The sequence below is a fragment of the Physeter macrocephalus genome, chromosome 6, assembly GCF_002837175.3.
Source record: "Physeter macrocephalus isolate SW-GA chromosome 6, ASM283717v5, whole genome shotgun sequence".
NCBI lineage: Eukaryota > Metazoa > Chordata > Mammalia > Artiodactyla > Physeteridae > Physeter > Physeter macrocephalus.
In genome coordinates, this window is record NC_041219.1 from 92,988,190 (window position 1) to 93,011,289 (window position 23,100).

Sequence of the window (23,100 nt, forward strand, 5' to 3'; positions counted from 1 at the left end):
GGAGCCTGTGCTCCGCAACGGGAGAGGCCACAACAGAGGGAGGCCTGCATTACCACAAAAAAAAAAAAAAAAAAAAAAACAGTGACTTTCCTCTCTACCAACATTTGTCTCTCTTTCTCTCTCTCTCTCATATTGATTTTCAAGCAGCGAGCAGCCGGACCCGATTTGGTAACAATAGCAGTATTATAACCATTAAATGTACTACATACAGAGTATTTACAATTATACATGGCACTTTGGACATATATACACTACCAAATGTAAAATAGATAGCTAGTGGGAAGCAGCCACATAGCACAGGGAGATCAGCTCAGGGCTTTGTGTCCACCTAGAGGGGTGGGATAGGGAGGGCGGTAGGGAGACGCAAGAGGGAGGAGATATGGGGATATATGTTTATGTACAGCTGATTCACTTTGTTATACAGCAGAAACTAACACACCATTGTAAAGCAATTATACTCCAATAAAGATTTTTTTAAAAAAAAAGAAAGCACAATAAAAAACAAAACAAAACAAAAATTACACATGGCACTTAACATATGTTACTCTTTTTATGTACCTTTTTAGTTTTTAACACTGATAGGCATAGAGCAGACACTTAACAAATCTTGGGTTGATAGATTTCATTAGAAAATGGGATGGAACTAACCCATGTGAAGTCGTCTGGTCTACCCTCATAGGCAGCAAGGCTATATCAAAACAATCAGACCTGTCTCTGCTTTGTCTATTTTTAAACAGTCTTAGGGAAAAGTCTATATTTGGACCATGTAAATGTTTAACAATCTATACCATTAGGTTAATTACAGGAATGAATTCCCTAAATCTGCTAGGATTCCCTCTATATCCATTTCCACAGTTGGCCTCTCTACATTATTATAGGCTACTGGGCAGCTTACTTTTTCAAAGCCCAACAACCTCAGCCCCATTAGTCTTGCCTCAGTGTTAGCAATGTTTATTTTTATTTGAATTGCCAAGTGTAGAAATATTTCAGGCACTATACTGACCCAGGTTAAAAAAATCCTGAAGAACTCAAAGAGGATTACACTGGAAAGTGCAAGAAACCCAAAAGCCACAAAGTAAACTTTCAACAGGTTTCAGTCTTGTACTCACTGGCTGCAAAGAATGTCGCTGATTCAACAATTCTGATCGAAACTATTTATCATAGAAGGTAAATGAATATATTCATTTTTATTCATCCCTTTTATAATATTATGAAAAGTGAGCCCCAGTATAAACTGAATAAAGTCACCCGAGGAATAAAATCAATTATAGATGTACTGTGTACTTACACTCAGACAGACTTGGAAATTCAGTGCTTTAAGCTAATTTCCCTCTTGATATTTTCAGACTTAATTCAGTAACACAAATAATGCTTATTAGTAATATTAATGTACCATATGCTATCTCTGTCAACTTAATAATCTTCTTGGGTTTTTTTGACTAAAATGTCAATCTAACTTCTGGAATCCTACCCAAGAGAATCTATGCAAAATTACAATGAACATATTCTTTCTATAGACATACTAATTAGCCATGGGCCCATTCATGAATGCCTATAATTAAGTTCTTGTACACATTATAATAATTTTACTTGAAATCATGAGATTGGCATAATTTGGCTAATATAAACTGCTACTAGTCCCACTGTACAAAGTCCTTTCAGTACATTTTCTCATTTTATCTTTACAAAGAGAGAAAACGGCTCAGGGATTCAACAACTTACTTAAGTTTGCCAACCGATAAGTATTAGAGTAAAGATTTTCATTCAGTCATCCTAACATCAGAAAACCCTTCCCAACGAGCCTTTTCTACTGCTTTACACTGGAGAGATATTCAAAAAACATTTGTAGTAACAGTGAAAAAGCAGATTATGCCACGGAAATATCTTTTCAATAAAGAGCTGCTAACACCACCATCCCAAGGAGAGAGAGGAGGGCTCTAATGAGGGCCCCCCCAAAAAAAATCAGTTTTAATTTTTTGTTTGTTTTTAAGACAGAGCAACAGAAAATATGACTCCAATTTTTATATTGAGAAAAGCAGGGACTTCCCACTGCGCAGTGGTTAAGAATCCATCTGCCAATGCAGGAGACATGGGTTCGAGCCCTGGTCCAGGAAGATTCCACATGCCGTGGAGCAACAAAGCTGGTGCGCCACAACTACTGAGCCTGCGCTCTAGACCCCGCGAGCCACACCTAGTGAGCCCGTGTGCCACAACCACTGAAGCCCGCACGCACAGAGCCTGGGCTCTACAACAAGAGAAGCCACCACACTGAGAAGCATGCGCACCGCAATGAAGAGTAGCCCCCGCTCGCCGCAAGTAGAGAAAGCCTGCGCGCAGCAACGAAGACCCAATGCAGCCAAAAATAAATAAATAAATAAATAAATAAATTTTAAAAGAAAAGAGAACATAAAACTATTAAAAATTACATTTCAGTATACTGAACTGACAGATTATTTCACCACAGTTTTAGTTTTAGAAAGTAACAATACAAAAGTTCAAAAGAAATGTACATGCTCCTCATTTTCACTTATGTGGCTTAAGTAACTCCACTCTCATCGAGGGCTCATCAACATACCCTGTAACTCACATCCACAATGGTGGTTACAGGGGTGGGCATACAATCCCATCAGCACTATTTGCTGGGATTTCTAGGGAAGAGAAGTTACCTGAACTTTTCCTTTCTGTGGATGACATGGTCCAAGTAGGGTAGCAGGTGGGACACCATCACTGCCCTCAGCTACAAGGGGAGAGCTGGCACTGCTGAGAGTCCCTTCCATGAGACCCGAGGGCAAGGCTGCCTCCAGAAACGAAAACTACCCCTGAGCCTTTCACTTATTGCACTAATAAATTCCTCTGATTATTCAGGTCACTTGATTTGACTTTCTGTCCCCTGTGACCAAAGGTTCCTAATTAAAACAGAAAGTCAAAAGTCAAGAAATATATTAAAAGAAGAAGAAGAAGAACATTCTCTATTCCTTCTCTGGTCTTCCCCCAATACAGCCACCTAAGAGAAGCCATTGTCATGTACACATTTTAAAGCAGGTGGGCTTACATATAAAAAAAAAAAAAAAAAAAAGAAGAAGAAGAAGAACATTCTCTATTCCTTCTCTGGTCTTCCCCCAATACAGCCACCTAAGAGAAGCCATTGTCATGTACACATTTTAAAGCAGGTGGGCTTACGAATATCAGTGCAGGAGCGGATGATGACAGCACAGGGAAAGAGATTTCCAGTTTCAAAAGGCAGCAGTGCTAGAGATTTTACAGCTATATGCAGTTGACAAACTTTAACTCATGAGTTCTGTATCATAATTGTCCCAGTCTCACTGAACTGGCAATTCAGTCCTTTTGGATCAAGAAGCCCCTTAAGAATCTGGTGAAAGTTGTGGATTCCAGAGACCTGTAAATATGCAAATAAACCCTTTTCCCATACAGTTTAGGGGATCTAAGAAGTCTCCCACCTCCAAGCCCACCCATGTCGATCTACAGACCTAAGTTAAGAACCCAGGTAGTAGCTTGCGGACCAGTGGTTAGGACTCTGTGCTTCCACTGCAGGGGGCATGGTTCGATCCCTGGTGGGGGAACTAAGATCCTGCAAGCCGAGCCTCGTGGCCAAAAAAAAAAAAAGGCCACCCTCCGTGCCTCAGACTCCCACAAGCCTCCTCAAAGATGCCTCACAGATACTGTCCTTTAAAGCAGGGGTCCGCAATCCCTGGGCTGCTGACCGCTACCGGCCCGCAGCCTGTTAGGAACCAGCCTGCACCGCAGGAGGTGAGCGGCGGGCCAGGGAAGCTTCATCTACCGCTCCGCATCGCTCCCCAACGCTCTCATTACTGGCTGAACCATTCCTCCCACCATCCGTGGAACAATTGTCTTCCACGAAACCGGGCCCTGGTGCCAAAAAGGTTAGGGACCGCGGCTTCAAAGAGCCCTTTCGAAACCCACCCCTCCCACTTTCAAAGCTTTCACTCATTCATCTTCTAATGGCTGCAATAAAAATAAGGAAGGAATCATGAAGAACACGAAAAGAAACTTTTACTATTCTGTCATCAAAAATCAAGTATGATTTTATATGGTTACTGTATTTCCCTGTCCAATCAATTTTTAAGCTACAGGAAAAGCTTTATACAGCATTTATATTGGATTAAAGTATTTGTGATTATTTCTATAAAACACAGGACAAAAGACCCTCAGTCTAATCTTTCTTTATATACCACTCCTACAAGAAAATGAGCTTCGATTTAAGTTATTTAAGTATTTCTCTACACTGCACATTTCCAGGAGATTAAATGAGAGACAATCTGTACTATGTCTGAATCTCTCCCATTTAATCTGCAGTAATGAATTACACTAAAATATGTATCTATAAACATCTCTAATAAGACCAAGAAGCAGGTAAATTCAATCACTGCTTTATATTTGAGGAGAGATATGTAGAAAAATAAAATGCTTTATTCCAGATTGTCATGACTGGATTAATACTAAGAAAGTGGTGCTTTTAAAAGTTCAGAATGCATGGTTAAGGTGACTCCTATGTACAATAAATTCATTTAGACTTCAGAAAGCTACAAAGCAATTTGTCACCATAATTATTTTATTATCCAAATAATCTCTTACTACTTGTGGACAAATAAAGTAACAAATAAATTAACACAATATACAGAAGTCACAGATGATGGATTTTCTACATGTTTGCAAAATATTGATTAATATATACATTTCTATTCTAGTTGCAGATTAAAAGTCAGTAGTCACAATCAGCTTTGTTCAAAGGTTTGTATACTTACCTATTGTATAAAATTTAAAATTCTGAAGGGAACCTTTCTCAATGTCCTTTCAACTTCACATGTGGAAGCTCATAAAGCTTAATAAAACAAATGGCAGGGACACACACTAGGTCTATTAGAAGTCTGACAATAAACCTTATGTAGTCTGCCTATTCACAGCATTTATCGCTTTTTTGAAATAATTAGAACGTGAACCTGATGTCTTCTAGGTTCTGGAACAGCTGGGTTAGGAGTGTCTTGCCTGTGCGTTCACCTTAGCTAATTTCCCTCTCCTAAGGCAGGTGAGATCCCCCTCTCCATCATATACAGTCTCTGCCATTTCCAGACAGTCAGCCTGACCCAGGGAAGATCCAGGAAGAGGCTGCAGAGGCGGCCTGGGAGGAAGGAGGCCTGGAAGCAAATGCCTGGACTAAGCCCACTGCAGGAACCAAGAGGCAGGCCACCTGCCAGAGGATGTGGTAACCAAGGCATATGTGGAAGCAGACCAGCATGCTCGTTCAGAAACGCCACTGGCATCAGGAAGGGAAGGAAAAAGCTCAGAGTGGTTCTCTACTTTTTGGATTCTCAGCACATTTTCAAATACTGGAAATTTTGACCAGGGTACTTTTCTTAAAGCTGTACGTGCACAAGATTGGGAAAATATCTTTTTTCCATATTGAAGAACGGGGAAGGAAGGTTTCCAGCCACAGCCATCAGCACTCCCAGCTGAGTACCAGCTTGGTTCAGTTACCCCGATGTTCAACTAGGTCCCTCCCCAGCACTGGGGAACTGCTTTTGAATAGAACTGTTTACTGCCAGGCACAGATTTCCTCCTTGCCCAGGAGGTGGTTTGCCCACATTCCAGTAAGCACTTGATCTTTCTTAGGTGCCGGGCTGAAGTTAAGTCTCCTATCTCTTACTGCAGGAAACTGTATCCCACTCTTACTCACAGCCCCACTTACAGCAGCCAGCACGGCATGACTAATGAAATGGAGTGAAAAGAAATACAGCTTGATGGCAATGTAGGGTCCAAGATTTAAGGTACCACTGGTAAGCACAGCTAAAGAAAAGAACAGAGGTACAGCTCATGTTATTAAATCTGGGGACACAGGCAGGCCATGATTACGGTCTGCTCCTGGCAAGGGACAGGGGGCACCACACAGCGGGAGGAAGGACTTCACTTCCCAGGCATGAGAGCTATTAGGAGACACTGATGAGACTAAGACAGGACCTGAAGAACGAGGGATACTGACGTTCTAGGCATGTTTCTGAGAAAAGAGTTTAGGCAACTGGGGAAAAAAGGACAAGTCAACTTACCTGAACTGAAACACAAACACAAGGTGGATGCTGCACTGATACTAAATGCTGAATTATAAAATCCTGCTTGCCTGGAGTCAGAATTGGTTCCAGAGACTGCTGAGGGGCTGAGCCAGGAGGTGGGAATCAAGAGGGTGGGGGCCAGGTGGGGGGACTGTGAAGGCTGGAATCCAGGCAGAGTCTAACAGCCTGCTTTAACCCAAGCAGTGGGGATGACTAATGGTGGAAACCAGGCTCAAGAGATCATGAGTCACTCTTAAGGGAAACCAACGTCAGTGTCAATAACTTCTCTGGGAGCTTGCAACACATGTGCTAGAACAAATATTTTGGAATCGAGTATCCTGCACCAACATTGAATCGCTCCTTCATTTTGGATAGGTCACTGTTACTGTTTTTGTTCTTAGAGCTCTTCAATTACCAAATGAGGCTAATAATATCTGTTTAGAAAATTTTTACCAGTAAAAAAAAAAAAAATCAGTAAGAACTGACCTTTTGGAAAAATGAATTATTATTACACTTGAACTCCTTACACTGGAGGAAACAGCCCACAAATGGCCCACTCTGGACGAATATACTCATCAATAAAATCATGAGCAGACCAGTGCCCAGAATGAAAGTGCTGTTTGGTTTCACATCACAGCAGGGCAATTAAAATCTGAATTTCTATAAAATGAGATACAAGTTAATTTTCCTTATACATTCCCTTCCAACTTAAAGAAAACATTTGCCAATTTCCTATTACAGGCAAGGCACTGTATGAGCTTCTAAAAAGATTACAAAGCACGAAAATAACTAAGACCAAAAAGTACTTGACTTTAGGGTAAAAATAGAATTAAAAGGTTAAGTATTGTTAGTCTGCTCCTTATCCGAGATGTAATATGTTAAGACATAATTCAAAATATTTTTCCAGATATTCTTATAGTTAAAATATACTAGACTGCTATTGATACCCACAATATGGATGAATCTCCAAAAACATCATGCCAAGTGAAAGAAGCCAGCTACACAAAAGACTATATGCTCTATGATTCCATTTGTATGAAGTTTAAGAACAGGTGAAACCAATTTATGGTAGTAGATGTCATTAAGTGTTTGCCTGGATTGGGGGGTGGTGACAGCCTGAAATGAAAGGACTATGAAAATGTACTCTGTCTTATTTTGGGTGGGTGGTTACAGAATTGTCAAAATTTACTAAACTGAACATTGAACTGTGCATTTTATAATATGTAAAATATGCCTTTTACATGTTAAAAAAATACCACTGGACTAAATAAACATTACTAGAATGGAGGGTTCAGATAAAAACATGGCAAAGGGTTAATGACAGGATCTCTTATACTTGATCTCAATGACATTTATAAGGAAAACAGGCTCCATTTGAAAGGAATTAGTTGTAATGGATATAACAATAAGTTTAACAATACAGTCATATTGCCTGCTAGATTTCAGTCGTGTATGAAAAGATCCTAACACAGAAAAATAACAGGATTTTTTAAGAGTAAATGGAAACGATTTGCATCTGCTTCTTTCTGCCCTATCAACTGAAAACAAGTTTTAATTTGCATCTTCCGTATTACTCTAATACCAGGGTACTGGCTATTCACAGTGAAGGAATTCTAGAGAGTGTTTCTCTATTTTTTTATTTATTTTCTTTTCAATATTTTTTATTGAAGTATAGTTGATTTATACTGTTGTATTAATTTCTGCTGTACAGCAAAGTGACTCAGTTACACATATATATACAGTCTTTTTTTATATTCCTTTCCATGGTTTATCATAGGATATTGAATACAGTTCTCTGTGCTATACAGTAGGACCTTACTGTTTAGAGAGTGTTTCTCTAGTATTAGGATTTCTCAAGGGGAGAAATTCCTGAGGGAGCACCTCAGGGTCTCTGTGGGGCTTTTCCACCATCACACAAATTCTGATTCATGCTTCAGCGGCTTGGTTATGACTCTCAGCCAAAGTCAGTCACTTCCAAACAGGAATGAGTCACACCCCACAGCGACCTGGGCAGGAAGACCAGAGAACCAGTTCCCGGCTGAGAATCCAGAAAAGGCATTCTTGTCAGCTCCCCGCCCCTTTCAAGTCAGGAGAGCAAAGGGTGGAGCACAGGGAACAAGAGGTACCTACCCCATCTCCCTGGCCTCCTCCTCTGACAGCTCAGGGAAAATGCACAGAATTGCTTGCGCCCAACCTCACCTTCTCCTTCAACTTCAGGTAGAAGATTATGCTACACTGAGCTACAAAGAAAGACAGAAAGGAACTGGGAGTGACCCACTAAGTTTTGCTGCTTTCCAATGCAGTGCTAACATTTTAGCCCATCTACCAAGGAATGAAGAGGCACAGAACTGACAGTACAGCAATAATGCTACTTGCTCACCTTTGCAAGGTGCGTTAACAGCTACTGAAATCAATACAAACAAAGTTCCTGCGTGGAGGATTCCCCCAGTACAGCTGAAGTTGTGAGCCTGAAAACACGTGTGGTGTTTTACACGTTAATCTAATGTACATCTTGAGTCTTCTTGTAGACCTGCTTTTTAAAGATTATAGTCTAAGTCCATGCTATTTTTAGAATTATGAGAAAAACAGCTGTACTTGTCAGCCATCCCCCAGGGAGGTCCCAGCCCCCTGAACCAGCTTTGGATACACCCCACTCTGTCCTCGGCTGTGTCTGTCTCTTTTTTCACAATCTTTAAATATAATTTGCTGGTGATCGGTTGGCATGTTTGTCTTCCCTGCCAGCATGGCTACTCATCGAGGGCAGAGGCTGTTTCTTCCATCTTGTGTATGGAATTCCTAGTGCCCAGCACAATGCCTGGCACAGAGAAGGTGCTAAACAGACATTAGGTTAAATAAATGGATTTCCACATGCATTTTTGGGTTTTATTTGATCACTTATTAGAATATAAGCTCCACTAAAGATGCGATCTTCTCTCCCTGGTTCTGTATCCTCAGACCTTAAATAGCACGTGACCTATAGGAGGTCTTCAGAAAATATTTACTGAATTAATAAAGATTGTGAGATGAGATCAAGCCAGTGCTCTGAGCTAAATGAAATCTCTATGTACATGACTTTTTAAAAAAGCAATAGACCTGATTTATGAAGGCCACTGCTAGCAATTCCATGATCCGCTTTCAAAGGGATTTTTGTGTGTGTGTCAAGTAAGTCAGTCAGTATGGTGACTGAACGCTTCAAAGTAAGTATTTTGGAGTATAAAACAAGCCACTAGCCACAGTTTAGGCAACTGTAACCCTCAGGAAAACCATGATTACCCCATTGCTCAAAAGCCATTTGCTGTGTTGCTTACCCTTACAGTGTATGGCAAAGCCTGTTAGAAATGTTCACATCTCCTCTGTGATTTGTAAGCTGCAATATGCCTGTTATAGAACCATGTACCCAGTGAGTACTAAATACTACCTAAATTTAAATGGAGGCAGGAAATATGAGACAATCTGGCATCTTGTGGATGGAGGACAGGCTGAAACCCAGTGGACAACAAAACTGCAGTTCTAAGTGCAGTAACTGAAGGATGTAACTCTGGCTTTTATTGAAAAGTCACTTCTAGGAAAGCCTTACCTATAAAGCAAATAACCTTAAACTCTACTGTATTTGGGGATTAAAAATAGCCTTCTTCCTTTTCTTTTGCTCTCACCTACCCAAATGGAATGGAATGTCTAACTTTTCTTAGGTCTGATGCTGCTAGAGGGGGCCTGGCAGTGTTTAATTTCTAACAAACTGGTGTAGGCTGAATCATTCCCAAACTTCAAGCTTACAAAATGAGAAACATTATTTCATATACCTATTTTGCAAATTAGGTATGGATTATTTTATTTTCTTTATATCACTAAATTCAAAACAATTCAAACCATAAGGGTAGCAATTTCTCTGTGTGTTCATGTCTTCTGTTTTATCATTTTGATCCGTATCACATCCATCTCTTTTAACAGGTTTTACCTGACTTCAAACTTTTCAATAAAACTCAATGAACAGACATTTTAGTCTTGTAGGCAAATTAAATATTTTAGAATTTTCCCATTTAAAATAACTGACCAAATGATAAGCAAAATTACATATTTATTTAAAACTACATATTTTATTAAAAGTTTATTTCATTAAAAGTTCACATGATCAATATCAACCTTACCCTTTAGACTTTGATAAAAGATACTTTCAAAATCTTAAATTTGCTAGATTAAGAAATGCTCCTATTTCTCACACATTTTCTTTAGTGTAAATACTATCAAAGGATCATTTAAATTTCATTATGAATCTTTATCCTACAATCTCTTACCTTTCTTACTAAAATTATATATATTCAAAGGAATGATACAATTCTATTATGAAATCCATCTACTGGAAAATCCAACTTAGGTTACGCCAGTCACTTACATTTCTCCATTTTTAGTTGCTTTATCATGACTGTCACTATTATTTATTGGCTTATTATGTGCCTGGAACTGTCCCTCATCCTTTTATATGTTAATTTTAAACTTTATCACAATTCCGTAAAGTATCATTACCCTTTCTGTATTATTATCTCTACTACACTTTTCTAATATGGAAACCAAGGCTCCAAAGTTTTATGAACCTGTCCAAGGGTTGATCTGTATCCAAAGGCCTACCTTTCCAATCATACCACACAGCTCTTCAATAATCAATATCTGTCATTCACCTACTCATTCATTCAACAAAATTGTATTGATCACCTATGCTGTGCCAGGCATTAAGCTGCTCACTGAGATGATAGCCTCAAGATGCTCACAGTTTAATGAAAAAGACAAAGAATGACAGTGAGCTATATAAGTGGAAGAATGGTAAAATCGCTAATAAAAAGCAAAAGAGATACGTCTGAGTTAAAATATAGGTAAAAGCAGCTATCCATAATACTAACATTAGGTCATAATTATGGAGGGCTTTTAGTGTATCAGGCACCACAATCCTGCAAAGTAAGCTTTTTAAAATCATCATTTTTAACACAATCACCCTTGAAGTAGGTTCTAATATTAGCTCCATTTTACAGAGGAGGAGAAAGTTATGTTAATCACTCAAGGTCACACAATTAGTGAATGTCTGGACTAGAATTTGAACTTATATCTGTCTAAAACGTAAGTTTAAGTAGTGGTGCCCTCCACCTCTGCAGACCCAGGCTAAATGTCTGACAAAAGTACTGAGACAGAGGCAAGATAACAGACTCAACTGAGGAGGAGAAGCTGATGTGGCTAACTAAAAAGGACCACAGGCCAGCAGAGTGGCCCCTTTCTCCCTCACCACAGATATTTGTAGTCCAACAGGACGCAGGTCCACATCCTTGGCCAAGGTGAGGCTGTCTGTAACAGACGGTGGAAATGATCTTCCAAGACAGGGAAGTCATCCTTTTCTTTTGCCTCCAGTATAAGTACCTCTATGAAATTCAGGTTTTCATCCGCAAATCCAAACTTCAAGAAAAGATCACTTTCACCTGATCCCTAATACCTACACTTATCCAGGGCTTTGTTGGGGTGGGGGGGGAAATCCCTGGGGCCTCGCCTCTCCTTCTTCCCTCCAGATCCAAGCGGATGTCGATTCCCAAGGCATCCATCCCCCAGCCCTCTGAGAGCGGGGTTTGAGTATGCTGAGGCAACAAGGGGCTGAGAAGGTCCCCTCTGAGAGAGGCAGGATAATCTCCAATTCTAGAAGACATTAAGAGGATGAGCGGCCAAGACTGACAGTGCCTACATATATACAATGATCAAAAATTGGGAAAGGGGTGGTGGGAAGGATGTCAAGGTCAAGTCAAAGGTTTTTAACACAGGTCAACAATCTCCCTTCACTGCCTTGTGACTTCCCTCCCTCCACTGAATGGTGAACACTCTGAATGATTCTCCATGTTTCCACAATTCAGTAGTGACAATGGAGAATCTCATCATCAATCATTCTCTCCCCAGTTCTCCTGTGATATTCTAAAGGCTCAATTTGTAATAAAAGCTATTCACTTCTTACTTAAAAGAAGTCTTCTTCCTCACTTCTTATGCATTCAATTACATGGTGACACATGGGGGCATACATACTTGGTAAGAACTGCCTGACAGCAATTGGGAGGATAGGATAAGCCACATGTGCTACCAATGGAAATACAATCCCTACATTTATGAGCCATTTATTGGGAGCCAAGTGTCAGCTGTTGGAACCTTTTGCTAAGATTCCCTGAAAGAGATTCCCCCTGAAATAGGTTTCCTGGAATCTGAATAACACTGTCATTCTGTCAGAAGATCAGTAAGAGCATAGGAAAGCACACTCAGTAATTATCCTTTTGCAGAAACCACATGCTATTCTTCAACTCTTTTATCTTTAAGTACATGTGTCTGCAGCACAGCCACAGTCATGATCACCCTTAACCTGAAACTTAGTGGACAGTTCCTGCATGCATAATATGACACAGAGCAACACAAAACCAGGCAAGGACTTAGAGCTCTCCGAGGTTAAGAGTAACAGTTCCATATGTATAGCTGATTCACTTTGTTATACAGCAGAAGCTAACACAACTATTGTAAAGCAATTATACTCCAATAAAGATGTTAAAAAAAAAAAAAAGAGTAGCAGTTCCCATGACTGCTTTTAAATAAAAAAACTCATTATGATGGTGATACTGTAACTGCCACTCAGATAGTGTGAGTGAAAAGGCCCCACACCCCCCATTGTACATGCCTCCTTGCATCCTCCTAGCAACCCCACAGGGTTGAAAAGACAGGCTGGGAAGCCAAGACACTTGCCACAGGTGATAGATTCTAGGTGCCAAAGCCAACCACTAATTCAGGTCTTCTGACTGCAGGCCTGTCTCCTTCCCTCCTCATGATTCTGCATCAGCACAGCCTTCACAGGCTCTTTCTTTTTTTTTTTTTTTTTTAATGTCCTCTTTAGGGATTAACTTTCCCCAAAGAAACCAAGAAGCTCAGTCTTTAAAATCTACTTTCCCTAAGTAGCATCTAAGATCAGTGAGCTTACACTGTTTCTTCACTATTTGTTTTACTTAGAAACAAAAGGGTGGGTTTTATTTGTTGGTTTTTCTTTTGTTTGCTTAGAAAAAAGTATCTTATGTTTTACACAGATTGAGCATTCAGGAATTGTTTAATAAGTAACAGTAGAAGGAAATAAAATGATACAACAAATGAATGCAATTGTTTAAAATCATAATATAAATTATAATAAAACACTGAAAATAATGTTAAGGGTCTGAGTTTTATACGTGGGGAGGGTGTATTATTTTTGTTTAAAATCTAGTGGGGAATAATTTTTCTTAAAAACTTTGCAGAAATCAGAAAAAAATTTTTTTTAATCCTTAAGTCTGTGTCTGTGGGATGCCACAAGAAAAATCTAACCATCATCCTGTCTGTGCAAAGCCAAAGACTATTTTTCAAACGTCTAGATAGAATGTCTGAAGAATCATAAAAAAATCAATTATGTAAACACAATCTTAGTTTATATAAAACAAACTTTATAAACAAGCCTGTAATTTGCATAATTGTACTTTGTGAAAGAACATCTATTTACATGACTTTGACTTTTGGCTAAAGTTCTGCCAAAGTTAAAATAAACATTATAGAAAAGAGAATTTTAATGACTAATATCCTTTCTTCCCCCAATTTCAAGTTTTTGTATTTTTAAATAATGTAGGAAATAGTAGAGTTTCAATGTCTTAGATTGAAAGCATTAAATATAAAAGCAACATCTGGACTTCACAAAAGAATATATTTTCTTTCATTTGTATTTTTGGCTGCTGAATAACTTACTGCAGCAAGTTCTTTCAATTAGTATTCAGACATGTAGCCAGGGCAGTAATAATACCACGGCAGAGAAAGTTGCCTATTAACCCTTCAACTTGTCTTCTGTGCAAACGTTCTTTCTGATTTGGGGCTGAATAGTATTTGGATTGCTCTTTGGTACATGTCCAAAATATTCTATTGTTGACATTTTCACCTAGTATTCTTTAAACTGGCTGTTCCTTGGGATGGCTGCTAAATAGTTTTAGTTGCCTTTAAAAAAGCAAGACAAAACTAAAGGAAAAGCAATAATGGCATAAGACAATCACTTGACTGTATTAAATTCTCACAATCTCTACATTTACATGAGTTACCAATCAGTCAAGAAGTACGTTTCCTTGGTTGAAGGTGATTGGAAATGATGTTTTTCTGTTCTAAAAATCGTGATTTTTGCACAGACCCAGCCCTGAATGATTTGTATCAAAAGCAGATTAAGCAGCTTAAATCTTATAGCAAACAAAGCTTCCCATTACAATCTAAAAAACAATCCCTTAACAAATGTTTGGGACTATGTGAAAAGCATTACTATACTTAGGCTGTAGCATACAAAGGGAAATAAGATAGCGCTTCTCCCTCTAAGACTATACGTTTTGTTAAGATTTACTGAATTGACTGGAATACAAAACACAAACTGATATGCATGATAACATAAGAAAACCTAAAGTATTAGCTAGAGTGGAAACTTCTATAAAATACAATTATTTTAATCTAACTTGCTACAAATAACACTTTGAGAGTTCAAGACCATCCTTTAACTTAAAGCCTGACTGTGGAATTCTTAACAGTATAGTATAATCTTCCCCCAAGAATGTCAGAATTTAAATAATATCTCTGAGGTAAATCTTCACAGGAGCTTTTAGTCTAAATTTATTGGTTTCTAAGAGGAAAAAAAAACAAATGTACAGCAATCAACATACGTGACTGTTACAACCCCTTGAGAAAAAAAAAGGGGTGGGGGGCATGTGTGTATAACTCTTTTCCTCTTTTAGAGCTCTGTGTCAGATCCAAAGAACAATTGAGACTTGTAAGAGGAGTCTGGGGAACCTTTTGGAAAGCAATTATTTGACTTGAGAGTTAGAACATGGAAGATAAATTGTGACTGTGGATTTGAAACTGAAAATAACAAAAGGTTTATGCAACAGGGTAAGACTGACTATGTTCAAAGAGAATGACTTTAAGAATAGTTTGCTTTGTTTTGCTTTTTAGCTGTCATACCCTGGTAAAGAATACATACATATACATACACACACACACACCATATACATATGAGCCACTTGTCATAGCAAATAAGGCAAGGGCAGCATCAAGGGTGATTTGTTGAGAAATCAGGGAACATTTAGGAAAGCTCAGGACACTCTACTGTTCTAGCTCCTTCCCTCACCTATCTGGCTTTTCCTCCAGGGCTGGCATAGGCACCACCTCTGTAGAGCCATCCTGGATTCCCCTAAGCAAGGTTACATGTTTTATCCTAGGTACCACCACTGACCCTGGTACACATCTTGATTACAGTACAGCATTAATCACAGATGACTGCAATTATCTATTCACATATCTGCCTCCTTCCAAGATAGTGAGGTACCAGAGGTCACGGACCACAGAACCTAGAAGAGTTCCTGGAAGAGTATGTACAATCAATGTTTTTATAGCAGGTGACTGTGGGCATCTCCAGGTGCCAAAGAAGAGAACTCCATGAGGGCCATAAAAACAACTAAGCATTATGTTTATTATTCATTTATTTATTTAATTAAATAAATTTACTTAATTAAATAATTTAATTTATTTGTTTAATTATTCAAAGTAATTCATTTATTCTTTCTTTCCACAATGATTTGCTTGGCTTCCACTGAATATCAAGCACCATTCCAAGCACTAGGGACATAGCTTAGAACAGAAAGTACACAAAACACCTGCCTTTGAGAAGCTTTCATTTTAGAGGGTGAGGAAGTGAGAATTTTCTTAAATTAGAGTAATAGAATGTCTACAACATTTGGGATATTTTGCATGACCTAGTCTCAGTCCCCAAGAAATTTACATTCTAGTTGGGGGGATTAATTAATGCAAAAATAATGAACAGCAAAAATACAAGGTGAATGTTAATTGCGTGGAACAAAAAAATAAGGGGTGTGAGCATTCATTGGTGGGTGCTTTGGGCTAGAGGGACCAACAATAGCTTCCTGGGATTGTGAGGGGTTTAGAAGGAGAGAGAGCTGCTGAGAAAGAGGAGGAGAGTCTAGTATTACTGGGAAGGACAATGGTCTGAGCTAAAGCAGAGGAGAAGAATGTAAGGCTTGTTGGAACAATACGAAACTCTCCCCTCCTGCACATCTGTTCTCCTCCACCTGCCACCGCTCTCAAGTCCAAGAGTCATCCCAGGCTCCTCTCTGCTTGCTGGACACATTCGGTCTCCAAGACCTTAGAGATGCTGCCTCTTTCATAAGCTCTCAGACCCACTCCTCTCTATTCTCATGGCCACTGCCGGCCATTTCTGAACCTGACTACCAGAAAGGCTTACCTCAAGCATCTCCCCTCTCCAACCATTTCCCAATGCACTGCCAGGGAGATCTTTCCAAAAGCAAATTTGATTCTATCACTCCTTTCCTTATAACCTTTCTGGAGCTCCAAATCACCTACAGGGTAAAATCCAAAACCCTTAAAACGTTTGGAGGATTCTTCATGGGGCCACACCCCCCTGCCTTCCCAGCCTCGTGACTGCTCCCTTCCACCATAGGCAATACTTGAAACTCCAGACTCTCCTCCTGTTCTTTATGCCTGCCTGCTTCTTCAGCACCTGGCCCAACAATCTAATCTCTTCTGTGCAGCGGTCTCCCATCCTCCTCCACGGCTGTGTATGTACCTCAATAACAGCACTTACTGCAAATGGCTGGTTCCATGGAACCCACCTCTCCACAGCCAAAGCCTGCATCTTACTCATTTTTTGCCTCCCAACACCTAATCCTACAACTAGCGCAGGCTTGCTCAATTAATGGTGACAAAGCAAAACTGACGCTAGGAACAGATTTGCGAGTGATTAAACATAAAGTTTGTAGTGAGGGGATAGAGATAGTGCAGGAAGATAAGTCTATATAAGAATGTGACAGTGAAAAGGGAGGCAACAAAGACACTTGGGAGGTAGAGCTGGATCATTATCCCTTAGAAATAATGGGCCTCTTCCCACCCATCCCCCACCCCAATGACAGGACCATTAGCTGTGGGGATCAGAGAGTAAACTCTCTACCATGAACAGACAGGGAATCCAAAGTGGTCAAAAAATGTCACCGGCCATTTCAGTAAATGAAGATGTTGCTGCCATAAACCCATCAACCACTGCAGCTACCCCATGATGCCCCCTGAAGGGAATTCACGATGGAGAAACACAGGATACTGGCCCTAGATAGTTAAGATGAACATTAAAGGAATGATTTCAATAAGCCCAGACTCTGCATTTTCCCATACATAGAAAAGCACTAAAATCTTTAACTTGAGATGTCTGTTTTTTGTGATTAGCAGTAATCTTCTAATGTTCAACTACGTGATTTTGTTTTTGTTTGTTTGTTTTGTTTTCCCCCACCAAAAAACTCCTATATATCCTGGCCTCTCCCTTACCTCTTTGAAACAGTTCCTCAAAGCTACCTGAGAGGCTGTTATCCCAGGCTATAGTCCTCAGCAGGGTCCCCAAACTAAACATAATTCTCAACTCTTAGGTTGTACTTTTTTTTTTTCAGTTGACTCAACCAACCATCTAAACAAAAAACCTTTTGCCTGAACTATCTGAAGCGTTCCTGATAACTCCCTTCTTTTTTGAGAAAACTTTTCTTTCCTCAGTGAAGTTTGAACAACAGAAATGCAAGAAACAAAACAGCATACTAAATATCTACATTCTGGCTATAAAAATTACTTCTATCACTTTCTACGTCAAGAAGAAGAGATGTTAAATTCAATTTACTGATTAATGGGGTGGCGGGGTGTGTGTGTGGGGGAGGTGTTTCTGGAAGCAAGGCAGCTAAAGACACTCTTCTGCACACCAGGCGCACAGAACCTGCCTCAACATGTGATCTCCACCAGCACCAGTGCAATAAAGGCCATGAGCCAAATACTTCCTGCCACCACTGCCTCAAGATAACACCTGTGGTTGGTTGTTGGAGCTGATTTAGAAAATAAGTGGCCTTTTGCGCAAATGCTCTCATGCCAATAGGCCGCCTCTTTCACAAACCTTTGGGCACAATTTCTAGTGGTCATGAGTAAAGCAAATATGGAAAGGACACCATACTGAGATTTACCATCTTTGATTCTCTAGATTAGTTAATGTCAAACAAGGAAGCAATCTTCACACTTAAAGCACTAAATGTGCTTCAAAAGTAAGCAGAAACCCACAGGTTTAAAAAAAAAAAAGCAGCCCAAATCCCAGTCTACCAAAGGGCACACTTCCATTTACATATGTAAAATATTTCTATGATGTAACCAGGGACCACATCTAAATAGTTTTTCTTTTTGCCTCTTGCAAATTAATTGATCATAGATGTCTTACCCGAGAACTTATGTTAAAATAACTCTCCTGCTCTGAATTATAAAGTTAATAACTATAGAGATATTTCATAGAAATCTTCAGTACCTGAGTGGGTTTTAAATTATTATACAACTATTAGTTGTGACAATCAAGTACTAGGAGAAATATGTTAGTCAATAGCTTGAACACAGCCCTGCATTACAAAACTAGAGGCAGAGGTTAAAATTATAATCTTCATTTCACCAGAGTGTCCCTTTCCATAGATTTATAATTATTTGATAAAAGTCTGTATACCATCAGCCTACTTCTGGTGACATCCAAAAAGGCTTATTATTTTCAATGACATAAACTTTCCATTGGCATGGTAAACATCTCTTGATATAAATCACTGCAACCCACATTAAATTTGTATAACACCCCCAAATTGCTGAGACCTGATGATATTTGTTGACATAAAGTATGTTGACTTGACCCCTATATACACTAAAGTATTAATTTCAGTAGACTATGGAGGGTGGGATGCAAGAAGAGTAGAGAATATTTAACTTTTTCTTAAATATATCTACACTGTTTGACTTGATACAACTATCAGGTCAATACAAACTAGCCCAAGTTAGTTTTCTTTCTAAATTGAGATCTACTGATAGCAGGTTGGAACAAAGCTCAGAGTCCCTTGCTTACTTCAATTTCCATTTGGGTTTTTACCCTTATTTATTTACAACTGTCAGTGTAAACAGTGACACCTCACCACAACAGATGAGTGTTCTCCTATGAAACAGACTGTGCTAATTTTATTATAACTTTTTAAAGTTTGTTCCTATGATTTATATTGTATGAAATCATGATTTACTACCGCAGCCTGCAAAAGGAGCATTATATATTATCTGACAGCTGGAGTGACCTGCTGAAAAGGGCATCAGTATGCACAGGTCTTGCAAGTCAGAAAACCTGGGTTTGAATCTTAATAAGCTGTGTGAGAAGCTAGGCAGATGAACCTGTGAGCTTCAGTTTTCTCTCCTGTAAAAAAGAATACTACTATTTGCTCCCTCCATAAGAATGGACACCTAATAAATTGTTCTCAAGTGAATGAAAGGTAATGCTAAACCATGGAGTATAATCCCTTCTATTAAATTTGGTCTTGGATTTCAATGAGCAGTGCCTACAATAGCCAAGATATGGAAAGACCTTAATTGTCTGTCTACAGATGAATGGACAGAGATGATGTGTCATATATATATATAATATATATATATGTAATGGAATATTATTCAGCCATGAGAAAGAAGGAAATTCTGTCATTTGCAACAACGCAAATGGAACTTGAGGGCATTATGTTAAGTGAAATAAGGCAGAGAAAGACAAATACTGTATGATATCACTTATATGTGAACTACAAAAAAGGTGAACTCACAGAAACAGCAGAATGTTAGGGGGTGGTGAGGAGATACTGGTCAAAGGGTACACTTCCAGTTTGAAGATGAATAAGTTCCAGGGATCTATTTACAGCATAGTGATTAGAGTTCATAATACTGTATCTTATACTTTGAGAGAAGATCTTAAATGTTCTCGCCACAAAAAACAAATGGTAATTAAGTAACATTGCGGAGGTGTTGGCTAACTCTATAGTGGCAACTTATAAATGTATCAAGACGTTGTACACCTTAAACTTAAACATTGCTATATGTCAATTATATCTCAATAGAGCTAGAAAAACCAGAAAAATAAATGAGCAGAACCTAAAACGTGAACGAAAAACCACATCTATCTCCTAAAATTAAGTTACTTCTAAAGTTATTAGAGAAGAATGTATTAGAGAAGCATATATTAGAGAAAAGTATTAGTACATGAGCAGGAACTGTTAACGTTTTTTCAACTGATCTGGCGTCCAGGAAACTGAGTCGGAGTCTGCCTGGTGATTTAACTGCCCGTCTTCCAGACGGACCCAATATGCCATCATTCCCTGCCAGTGTTCTCTTTAAGGACCAGATTTTCTCCCCACTGATCCAATTGCTTTCGCCTTCCTCACCTCCTCCCACTCCGTTTGTTTAACTCTTAAACAGCTCTCCCTCCGTTCTGTCCACTCTTCCTAAGCGAAGGAAATCCTGTCATTTGCAACAACGCAAATGGAACTTGAGGGCATTATGTTAAGTGAAATAAGGCAGAGAAAGACAAATACTGTATGATATCACTTATATGTGAACTACAAAAAAGGTGAACTCACAGAAACAGCAGAATGTTAGGGGGTGGTGAGGAGATACTGGTCAAAGGGTACACTTCCAGTTTGAAGATGAATAAGTTCCAGGGATCTATTTACAGCATAGTGATTAGAGTTCATAATACTGTATCTTATACTTTGAGAGAAGATCTTAAATGTTCTCGCCACAAAAAACAAATGGTAATTAAGTAACATTGCGGAGGTGTTGGCTAACTCTATAGTGGCAACTTATAAATGTATCAAGACGTTGTACACCTTAAACTTAAACATTGCTATATGTCAATTATATCTCAATAGAGCTAGAAAAACCAGAAAAATAAATGAGCAGAACCTAAAACGTGAACGAAAAACCACATCTATCTCCTAAAATTAAGTTACTTCTAAAGTTATTAGAGAAGAATGTATTAGAGAAGCATATATTAGAGAAAAGTATTAGTACATGAGCAGGAACTGTTAACGTTTTTTCAACTGATCTGGCGTCCAGGAAACTGAGTCGGAGTCTGCCTGGTGATTTAACTGCCCGTCTTCCAGACGGACCCAATATGCCATCATTCCCTGCCAGTGTTCTCTTTAAGGACCAGATTTTCTCCCCACTGATCCAATTGCTTTCGCCTTCCTCACCTCCTCCCACTCCGTTTGTTTAACTCTTAAACAGCTCTCCCTCCGTTCTGTCCACTCTTCCTAAGCACTTTTAACCAGAAATGGGGCACCGGGGCCCTCTGGACGGGTAGGAAATGCCTTGCGGTCCACCCAGCCTAAGGGCTACCTCCTCCCATCCGTTCCCCCGCGGGCGCTGCGGATGGAAAAGGATCCCGGCCCGCGCCCGGCGGCCACAAATCAGTTCCCGGGCCGCCCGACCCGGGCCGCCCCACCCAGGCCCAACCCTCCGTCCCAGAGCCACGCGTCTGCTTTCACCTTAAGGAGGATTCAGGCGGGTCACACCCCTGCTCTCCCAACCCGGGCGCGCTCCCCGAACCCCGCCCACGGGCTCGCCGCCCGCGCCTGTTCGAGCCGGAGAAAATGACCCAAAAGTTGTTGTTCTGAGTCAAGACTTCCGCGCTCGGGGGCGTCCCCGTATCTACCGTGACTATTCAGGGGCCGCGTTCCTCGCCCGTCCGGAAACTGACCTAGGGACCGGCGCGTACCCCGCGCCTCCCCGGCTTTCCCGGGGGCCGCCCGCTCGCCCGCTGGTCAGCGGCGCGAGGCAGCCGCACTGCGGCCCGGGGCGGGCGGCGCGGGCTTCCCCCTCCCCCCCACGGCCCCCCGCACCCGACCTCCTCCGAGCGGCCGAGGGTCCCCGCCAACTTCCATTCCCGAGGGTGCGGCGCCCACGCGCAGTCCCCGACTTCTCCCGCTTTGGCTCGGGCTTTCGGGAGCGGACGCGGGGCCCCGCGCCGGCCCACCCCCGGAACCCGCGGCTCACCGATATCCCCATCGTCGTCGTCGTCCTCCTCCAGCTCCATTTCTAGCAGAACGTCCCTGGTCATCATTTGCATGGCTCCCCCGGAGGCGGCTCGGAACTTGGCGTGAAGTTGGGGGCTTTCGGGGTCCGGAACGACGGCGCTCTGGCGGGGCCGGCGACCGGGCGGGGACGGCGGGGCGCGTCTCACTCCCGGCTCAGGGGCTGCCGTGCTCAGCCCGCGCTCGGGAAAGCCGAGCCCAAGCGGCCGCCGACCCGAGCCCTGCGCCCAAGGCAGCCTCTGGCCACCGGAGCCGGGCCCGGCCACTGAGCATGCCCAGTGAGCGCCGAGGCTCGCTGAGGAATGATTGAACTTCCCCCGGTTTATGAGGCTCTCAGAAGGAAGTCGGGAGAAGAGAGGGAGTAGCCGGCGCCCGCGTTGTGCACGCGACTGAACTCGCCGAAGGGGGAGGCGAGAGCACGCGAGGGTGGGAGTGGACAGGGTTCCCCCGAACGTTGCCTCCAAACGAGGCAGCCTTCTGTCCCAAGGTTATATATGGGCACGTCCGGGGCCTCGCTCTCTTTGGCATCTGTTACGAGAGGAGGGGAAACGCTGCTGGAGCTCCCAGGCAGGACCCTGAAGGAGAGCGCGTTTGCATGGTGTTTAAAGACGAAGTGGGGGCCAATGGCGGATGTTAAAGTATCAATTACTCTGACTCCAAGTGGGGGAACGTGTATTCTGTAGGGGAATGGGGAGGGGGTAATTACAGAGGAGGTCAAACTCGTAGATGAGAAACAACAGAAAAAAGACCAAGAGCGCGAGATCTAAAGAAACAACGTTCACGAAAGGCAGGAGGATTTCCGCCTCAAGTGAGGTTAGGAGGCTGGAGAAGCGCCACCTACCCCCGCCCGCAGGAGCGCGCTCAGGGAGTGGTCGGAAGATGATCACCGAGCATGCAGCGTATGGGGACCTTGAAAACTTCATCCTCGGTGTTACAAAAGCAAAGGAAGTGAAGACCTCCACTATGGGTTAGGTGTAAACTCTTATAAAGCACTGTGAAAAAACATCAGAACCAGAGGAAACAAAGTACTGAAATAAAGT

The 23,100-nt window shown here is 41.1% G+C and overlaps 1 protein-coding gene across 6 annotated transcripts in view; it reads right to left on the minus strand.

Moving 5' to 3' along the window:
- Positions 1-22,644, minus strand: part of ANO6 (anoctamin 6) — a 223,688-nt gene extending 201,044 nt beyond the window's left edge. For 2 of the 6 annotated variants that reach the window (XM_024122807.3, XM_028491403.2), the window contains exon 1: positions 22,023-22,641. In XM_024122807.3, the coding sequence (XP_023978575.1) occupies positions 22,023-22,095 (73 nt within the window). In that variant the 5' untranslated portion in view covers positions 22,096-22,641. Of the gene's footprint in view, positions 1-6,080; positions 6,261-22,022 lie in introns of those variants that run through there. The other 4 variants (XM_024122806.3, XM_024122808.3, XM_028491398.2 and 1 more) reach the window with 4 other exon arrangements.
- Between the last annotated feature and the right edge of the window lie 456 nt (positions 22,645-23,100).